Here is a 9,929-nt window from a genome sequence, read left to right as displayed (position 1 = left end):
CAGTCAGACACATCGGATCTTGTGAGATCTCGTGCCAAGAAATCTCAAGTATAGGTCTCTGCAGGAAAGTAATGGGAGTTACGAGATCAAGGTGTTTTTACCTGATTGGTTGATGTAATAGTGACGTTAGGTTTAGGGGTGGGGTTGGGTAAGGGGGATCATTTAGATTGCATGATTCCGAAACACCCAGCAGTTTCAAAACACCCACATAGTGATAAACGCCCACTTTTGCTCTGCAGAGACCTAAGTCTCAGAAATCTCCTCACATCCCTTAATATATATATAAACATTTAAATGTTGATAATGATTTAATGTGGACAGAAAACTGCTGAAAGTTCAGGATTGCTATCACATGAATACATTTAAAATATGTCAAAATATTTATGTCAAAATATCTTTACTGTTTTTTCATCAAATAAATGCAGCTTTGGTAAGCATAAACATACTTCATCCAAAACCATTAAAAATTATTTTTGTTGTTGTTTTATTAAGCTTTTCAGAATTATTATTATTATTATTTTTATTTTTTTTTGGCATATACCCAATTTGGACAGCTTCAGATAGTAACCAATAATACATTCTCTCATTCACAGGAGTCGCCGAACCCTTAAGAAAATGATACTTGTGTTGATTTTGATATGTACTGTCCATTCATCTCAAGGCCTCATCTGGGCTTGGAGAAAGCTTCCATGTGATGTGACACTGTCCAACAGCTCTGTCGCCTTGGACTGTTCGGGAAGATCTTTGAAAAGAATTCCGAAAAACCTGATCTGGAATACAACTGAACTAGACTTTGCGAATAATAAAATAAAATACCTCCCAAAGGACGCCTTCTGGAATCTGACTGATGTTACCCAGATAAACCTCAAAAGTAATCAGATTGAAAATGGTCTTGGGAATGGGATTTTTTCAAGATTGGCGAATCTTAAAACCTTGCTTCTTGATTATAATAAGATTAAAGTATTTCCAAGAGACCTCCCTCCTGGACTGCAGTTGCTGAGCCTCAATTCCAACCAAATCAAGACAATTGGACCCTCAGATCTTGCAGGAATAAAGAAACTAAAAGTTTTGTCATTGAATAGAAACTGTTATCATAATGTCAGTATAGCACTGGAAATTCACAAAGAAACATTTCGACATTTAAATCTAACCAAGCTAGAACTGTCTAGAAATGGACTGATAAAAATACCACATGCTTTACCCAGATCCCTCCTCACACTTTCACTTCTCCTAAATAAGATTGACTATGTGCATGCCTCTGACCTGAACAGACTTACAAACCTGAGAGTTCTTGATTTATCTGGAAACTGCCCTTTTTGTTTCACTGCTCCTTTTCCATGCACTCCCTGTCAGACAAAGAATAACGCTCTACAAATTCATCCGGATGCTTTTAGTCAGCTATCCGAACTACAAGACCTACGACTCTCTGGGAATTCTTTACAAACAATCAACCCATCATGGTTCCAGAACCTTACTATGTTAAAGTATTTGTATCTTTCCTTCAACTCATTGATAAGTGAATTTGAAAGCGGACAATTTTTCAGTGTTCTACCAAAAGTGGAAGTTGTCGATTTCTCATACAATAATCCGTCTCAAAACTTTTACCGAAGAATTAAACTCTCACAAGGTTTTGCTAGTTTGGAATCGCTACAAACACTTCACTTAGAAGGCTATATGTCCCACACTCTTTGTGAGGAAGATCTCCGACCTCTCTTTGGTTTGAGAAACCTATCCGTTCTAAACTTGGGAGTCAACTTTCTCCAGCATCTCAATTTATCAGTGTTCAGGAACTTTCACAACCTGTCTTTGATTTCATTGATTGACAACAGGCTAACATTCACCAATCCTTTTCGGGGACAGGAGTGTAAAAGTGACGTCCTTTCTGACGACAATGAAGGAGACCGCCGTGAAGGCCCCTACATTCACACAAATGAACAATTCCGCCATTATCCTCCATTTACCAAAGCTGAATGCCTGGCAACAGGACCAGTTTTGGACCTCAGCAAGAACAACATTTACCATATCAATCCATTTTTCTTCACAGGAACAGAGAACATCACTTGCCTCAATCTTTCCTTCAACTTCATTGCTTCCTATTTTAATGGTACAGAGTTCACTCACTTCCCCAGGATTAAATACCTTGACTTGTCTCACAACAGAGTCTACATGCGTTCAGATTCTGCCTTGAATGAACTGAAAGAATTACAAGTTTTGGATTTAAGTCACAACAAACATTACTTTGAGGTGGCAGGTGTAAGGAACAGTCTGACGTTCCTGGAAAACCTCCAGTTCCTCAAAGTGCTCAACCTCAGTTGGAATGAAATAAATTCACTCACCAACAAGACTCTGAAGAGCGACTCTCTAAAGGAGCTACAGTTTCAAGGCAATCGACTGGATATTATGTGGAAGAAGAACCGTGGATTCAAAAGTCTTTTTAAATCTCTCTCAAACCTAACACACCTTGATATATCATATAACAAGCTTAATCAAATACCAGACGATATATTCAGCTACTTTCCAAGGACGCTAACATATCTTAGCATCAGTAGGAACACTCTTGCCAATTTTGAGTGGGATCAGCTCGAATATTTACCTGAGCTGGAGACTCTGGATCTAAGTATGAACAAACTGAGTAAGGTCACTGGAAAGTTATCAAAGCATACAAGCTCACTGAAGGTCTTAGACTTGAGCCATAATCTAATCGCCAAGTTGCACCACAGCTTTCTCAAAGATGTCAAAAGCCTGCTGATCCTCAGTCTTGCTTTCAACCGCTTGCAGCACTTCAGTGATGCATCCTTCCAGACAGGTAGTGATCACTACTTACACATACTGGACCTGCAGAGAAACCATATCTACTGCACATGTGACCTTCTGGACTTCATTCTCTGGTTAGAGAAAAGTGAGACTGTCCTTCCTCGTCTTGCAACAGACGTCTTGTGCTACCTTCCGGAATCCAAAAGGGGGCATCCAATGATCAGTCTAGATTTAAAAAATGCGTGCATCAACAATAGTATCGCTCAAATCCTTTATGTACTCACGTCATCCATCATCATTGTCTTGATGTCTACAACTATTGTAATACATGTGTTTTACTGGGACATATCGTACATTTATAACTTCTGGAGAGCCAAAATAAAAAGTTATTACTTGAAGACGAATGACTGCACCTATGATGCCTTTGTTATGTACGACACCAAAGATCCGATGGCGGCAGAATGGGTACTGAACCACTTGCGTTTTGAACTGGAAGATAGAGGAAGACGAGTTCGGCCACTCTGTCTGGCGGAAAGAGATTGGACTCCTGGTATACCGATCATGGAAAACCTAAATCAGAGCGTAAACCAGAGTAGGAAGACGATATTTGTCCTGACAGAGGGATTTGTTCAAAGTGGGATTTTCAAGATGGCGGCTTTCCTAGCACAACAAAGGTTGCTGGAAGAGGGCGTGGATGTGATGGTGTTGGTCATATTGGAACCGGTTCTTCGGCAGTCGAGAATCCTAAACTTGCGGCGCTGCCTGTGTGGACACAGTGTGCTGGAATGGCCCAGAAACCCAGCAGCAGAAGACTTTTTCTGGCAAAGCTTGAGAAACGCAGTTAGGTTTGAGAGTCAAGGTGTGCAAAGCAAATTGTTTACAAATTACTTTAGCGGACGATGACTCAGTACAAAATAAGTAGTTTATGTTCAAACACTTCTGCCGTTGAGATTCTTGCTTGGATTCGTTATACTGAACTGTTTGTGTTTACCATTTTGGGGAAATTCGAACATTTATCCCAGTAAATGTACTGTTTAAAACAGGTACATCATTAAAGTCAAGAGTTACGTAAAAATCGATTTAATTTACATAATACATTTTTAAGAAAAGTCATTTCTGTCATTACAACTCTCCGAGGAATTGGCTTGGTAATATACAGTACATGACAATTTTAATGAAGCTTTAGCTGAAGCTGCTGAGGCAGAGATACTACAGACACTTACTACAGCCAATACATTGACAACATGTAGCTGTGAGCATGTAAGAAATACTGCTGCTGCACATAACATATAGCCTATGAAATATCCCTCATATAGCATACAGGTAGAGCTGGAGAAGTTGGATGCTGCTACTGCAAGCTCTAGCCAAGTATTTGAATGTTGAGCTGCAATCTCATTGGCTGCTGATACAAAAAGAATGAATCAGCTGGGCCGTGTGATAATGATGTCATTAGGTCAGATTGAGTTTGACCTATCGGACTGCACCATCTAGAGTTTCATGCCAGCATTTTGGATTTAAGTTATTTTTGTGATTTTAAGTCTTTTGTGAAACACTCTTTTTCAGAGCAAAAATAGGTTGAAAGAAAACTTTTCTGCAATCAGTATGAGACACACTATCTAGAACTGCATTACCAATCATGCTTATACGGCAACAACATCTTAAATATATTGCGATTTTTACCTGCATGGGGTAAATTGTATTGTATACTAATGTAACAAGAAACACTTGTTTACAAGTTAGTTTTTATTCCCTGAAACCAAAGTGTTGGGTGATCTTTTGCCAGTCACTTCCTTCTTGAGCTAATTTTATAAACAACTTCCCAGTAGTCTCAGTTATGGTGCAATCAGAGTCACATTTGTACAAGAAAATACCCTGATGTGCTGTATCACTCTAGAGAGCGATACAGCGCGGGGACAGATTTTTATCAGTGCCTTTTGTGGACTCACATAGTTACAATACACAAACACACAGTTACTCCAGCTCTCTGTGTCCTTCCATTTTTTCATCTTTTATTCATCATGAAACCAGTGATGAAAAATTCATGACTCCAGGCAATGAAATGAATGCAAAATGAAAACTGTGGGCGTATAGAAACAGTGAGAGAAAGAATGTCTCTATCTAGGGTGACGCTGGCACAAGGTGCGGATCACGGCGAGGGCAGTGGTTTCTGGAGAGCAACTATCTGCTAACTCTTTCTTTGTTAATAAAGTAGATGAACTTCTGATGGACCCGTTTCATTTCTAGCATCATGAGAACCTGGGTAACTACAGTGTGTGCTTGCTGAAGAATATTATAGCTTACCAGACCAAAAATCACCCCATCCACTGGAGGCCAACCATGAGAAACAAAGCAAAAATAAATTATGGTTTTCAACATATAAGACCAAGAAAATTGCATTATATGTAATACCATTAATGAATAAATGAAGAAAACCTCAAGTTATACAATTTTCAACAGTAAAAGCCAGAGAAACAACTAAAGAAATAGCCAGTTACATTGAATAAAAGGTGAAAATTTAAAATAGAAAGAAAATGGCTTTACAGGCAACCACGTGTCAACACATCACAGGATGACATCACTATTGTAAAATTAAAATTCTTAATTTGTCTTTTATGTATAAAATATAAAAAAATATATATTTATGTAACTATAATATTTTTATATACTTTACGGTTTAGACTGTGTAACTGTACATGCTACAAATATGTATGTCAACACTTCACACAATGACATTACTATTTTAATTTAATTTTATAACTATTTTAAGTTACGGTAAGTTTACTTTAACTTTTACAGTAAAATCAATCATAGTAAGATCTTATCTTAAGATAATAAGTTTAACATGTCTTTTAGGCCTATGTATTTTTTTTTTTTTACTAAAAAGCTTTGCACATTATAAATATTAATTTAACTATATTGTTTAGTTTTATAAAACATTGGGTATTGTTTATATTTTTATGTAACTACATTATAATGTTTGTTATTTATGTATAATTATTACAATTTATACTTTATTTTAGTCACAACATATTTTTAAACTGGTTTTACAAGTTTTTTGCATCCAAAAACATATTAATAAATACATAAATAGATCTATAAAAACTGTGTGGAAGTGATGAAGCATGATGCTATTTCAAGGCTAGAGCTCAGAGGAGGTCTGTGTCTGTGTACGGTCTGCATATACAGTCTTACAGTACCGAGCTCCAGGGATCGTAGACGTCACACACTCTCTGGAGCTCAGGGCCAGCTGTCAGTACACAGATGCCGGCCCCACAGGAACTTACACTGGTCCCAGCGATGGATGCAGGGAGCCAACCATCGCACAGCTTCTGTGTAATGAGAAGGGGCCTTCCGCTGACAGTCCACCCCTGAGTGAGTTCTGCGCCTGACATACAGCCACAAGCATGATTGTTGTCATTTGACAACTCCCTCGTCATTAATTCAGAATATGTGCACAAACAAAACGCTCTCTCTCTATTCATTAACATTGTTTGGTAAGTTGCTGGGAATCCTTCTGCTAGTGCTGTGGTGTTATGGGGCCCACTGAGACTTCAATGAGCATGAATCCCACTGTAGTGTGAACATGCATGTGTATGTGTGTGTGTGTGTGTGTGTGTGGTCCTCCTGCTTTTTTAATGCTTCATTATTAAAAAGAACATGCTAGTGGCTAATTAGGCATAGTTTGATGCGCCCCCCTCTCTTCTCATGGCAGAGTTAGCATCTCTCTGGTAAACTGATTGCTTGTGTTGAGTTTCGAGCCGTTTCGCTGACATTGACCCTGCCACAACACTCCAGATGCCACTCTGAGACGTGACTGGAAAGGCAGAGCAGGAGCATGGAGGCTCTTTTTCATTTCGTTGGTTCACCAACTGGCCAATGAAATCAGTATACAACACAGAAACCCAAATGCATGACTAATTTGTTGTGCCTGCACAGCTGAGCTAATTTTGCCCTATTATGTGTCATTATTAGGTTTCCAGTAGTTGCTGTGATGTGACACCTAAAAATCTTTATTTACATGTTAACTTCAGTATTCTTCTTCTTGAGCATATGGAATTTTAAATAGAATGCATGGTAAAAAAAAACAACAAAAAAAAAAAACTGAACAGCCTGGCTCTTATTTCCCCCGAAATTGAAAAATAAAAAAAATATATTTTGCATTAAATAAAATACAATATATTTTTTTAATTAATATCATATAATATGCCAAGTTTTCATTACCCCACTAATAAAACCTCATTCTCATTTCTGTGAAAAGATACATTATTTGAATTGTAAAATATGCATAACTGAAGTGTGTCTTCACATAATATTTATTATCAAATGAATTAAAAATCTTTATTTTACCCCAAAACAGTATTACAGCAGGGTTGTTAAAGACAGTTAACTAAAACTAAAACAAATTTTTTTTTTGCTATAAAATAAACATTAATATTAATATTTCAGATAGTTGCCAATGCAACAGTTTAATTTAGTTTACATTGATGTTTAAAGTAACTAAAAATGAAATTTAAATAAAAATGTATAAAAAGCTATAGATGTAATTTTAAAACTACAAAAAATTACACAAAATACTAAAACCTTAACATTTAAATGAAAATGGAAGATATAAAAATAAAAACTGATTCGAAATATTTATTAAAACTTTAATATTATCTCAGTGATACTAAAATAATATGCATTACAGTAATGAGATTCACCACTGAGAATAATGGGAAAAAGATAAAAAGTAAGATGTCTGAATATCTTGAGAAAAGAAAATTCATAAGTTGTTGTATGATTATGAGCCAGTTTGTTTTTGTCCTTTAACCAATTGTAACATTTTTCCATGCTAAATCCTGAATCGATTTAAACTAAAACTTTAGATGATTTTTCCTATTTAAAGCTGGGTTTCTCCATTGGGATTAAAGTGTTTTCCCATGGATACTGAGGTTCGCAGGAAAATGAGCGTGTTTTAGATATAGCCAATGGCAGTCGACTCTATTATAGATTTAATATAGAGGGCATTCCTGAGAGACGCACAAGAGTTCTCTCTTTTCTCACTCTCTTTCTTTCTCTCTGAGTGTTTTGTATATCCTAAGGTGCCATGACCTGAGAAAGTATTAATGGCATCAGTGCCACTTTAAGTGGGTCATTCAGAGGTTCAGACATATAAAACGCTGTTGCATTCTGGGGCAAATCATTACTGCATGTGCATCTTTATGATATAAAATCATTACGAATGAACCAGAGCATATAACAGATTCAAAACTGAATTATTTTAACTCTTGCTTTGATTTTGTTAAAAAAAGATAGATTATAGATTATAATTTTTGCTACATACATGAATGATACTTTAAATAGTAAATCGATATACTGAAGGAAGGGGCATAATCAACCATATATTTCATTATTATATTGATTTATTTTATATGCATTCTGAAAAAAAGGGTTCACAAGGGGGTTTCCACAAAAATAAAGGTTCTAAACTGGATTCGATGGTTCTATTAAGAACCTTTAACATGCATGGAACCGTACAAGGTTCTTTACAGTGGAAAAAGCTTCTTTCGATAATGAAATTGTTCTTTACATTAAGAAGAATGGTTCTTTAAAGAACCAAAATGATTCTTCTATGGCATTGCTATAGAACCTTTATTTTTAAAAGTGCGTTCTTGAGTAACTTGTGCTGTAGGGATTCATTCATAAACACAAAGAAAGAAAGCTCTTCACTATGGATTGGATACATTTTTGCTAAATGTCCCTTTCTGTTTCTGTCGGCCAGAAACAGAAAGGGACATGCGGTGGAGAATAAACATGCCTGAAGTGGCTCTAAACACACTTGAAATACTCTGGTAGTGTCTACGGAGAGAAGGAACACATGAGAGTGGCTTCAGATCTTTTGTACTACAGATCAAAATGGGACGTGCTATAGCCTACAGCCTGCAGTAATTATCTCTGACTGAGAGCCAACAGAGAGCCAGAGGGCGACAGTGCACGAGTTTACTGAGGAGTGAAGGATCATCACGCTGCTTCAATTAGTCAAAACCTTTAAATGTGAGATTCAACTGATTTATCTGAGATTGAAACATTACACAGGCTGCTGTTTCGTGCTTGTTTGCTGAATTTTGCTGTTTTGTTTTGTTGGAGTGATTCATAAAAGAAAAAGATCAAATCTGGAGTTCATTCATTTAATGTCATTATCTCTTGCTTCTCATGTTTTTCTCATGAGAACGAGACTCCTGTAATCTCACAAGTTTCAAAAGAGATCTCAGCAGTGTCTCAGAGGGCTCCGATTTGTGACGAAACCAAAATCTGCAAACAGAAGTCATAGATCTGTTTGAATGAAAACATTTCACATGGTTTCCCTTCTTATCAGTTATTAAGTTCCAGGAACGTTCTGTTTTCGTAACCATAAATTGTGCAGAACTTTTTTTTTTTTTGACAACCTAAGATACAGAACATTCTTTAATTTTAACGGCAATTTCAGATTGAATTTTAAAATTTGTCAGCTTAAAATTTCAAAACCATAAACTAACATTCCTAGAATGTTTACCTGGAGGTTTTTTTTTTTTTTTTTTTTGTAACAATATTATAATATCTTAGAGAACAGAATCTTTTCTAATGGTTAAATCTCATGATTAATCTACACTTTTAATTACACACAAATTTTGTCATTCACCTTAGTGTAATACATCATTTAAATGTAGAAATTTCGGTATATCTTTAATCTACTGTATGTATGAAACTGTTAAAAACTATTATATTTGTATTAAATAAAAAAAAAAAAAGACTTTTGTAATATCATTTCAAGGTGCTAAAATCTTCCATTAATGTTCAGATTTAGATGGATGCATGCATATATTAGTTAATTTAAATATATATATATTATTTAATATATACATGTATAAGTGTGTGTGTGTGTGTGTGTGTATACACATATATATATATATAAAGATTTTAGATGCAAAAGCCTCTTAGTTCTATTTGAAATGTACTTCTAAAATGATCATTTTTATCAGGCTCCTATGTTTATGTTCAGTTATTTCATTTTAATGGCAATTAACCTATATATTGCAATTCAAGTGAAATTAATGAACCTATAAATGGCAGGCTTTTGCATCTTGATCTCTTCATGTGTGTATATATATATATATATATATATATATATATATATATATATATATATATATATATAT

At 35.7% G+C, this 9,929-nt stretch overlaps 1 protein-coding gene across 1 annotated transcript; it reads left to right on the top strand.

Moving 5' to 3' along the window:
* Window positions 1-598: 598 nt before the first annotated feature.
* Window positions 599-4,976, top strand: tlr8b (toll-like receptor 8b). Its single transcript, XM_052566872.1, has one exon. It carries the CDS (start codon window positions 616-618, stop codon window positions 3,655-3,657), a length of 3,042 nt encoding a protein of 1,013 aa, XP_052422832.1. The 5' UTR covers window positions 599-615; the 3' UTR covers window positions 3,658-4,976.
* Window positions 4,977-9,929: the final 4,953 nt, after the last annotated feature.

This window comes from Carassius gibelio, chromosome B10 (genome assembly GCF_023724105.1).
Source record: "Carassius gibelio isolate Cgi1373 ecotype wild population from Czech Republic chromosome B10, carGib1.2-hapl.c, whole genome shotgun sequence".
Lineage (NCBI taxonomy): Eukaryota > Metazoa > Chordata > Actinopteri > Cypriniformes > Cyprinidae > Carassius > Carassius gibelio.
This window is presented reverse-complemented; position numbering and strand designations above follow the sequence as displayed.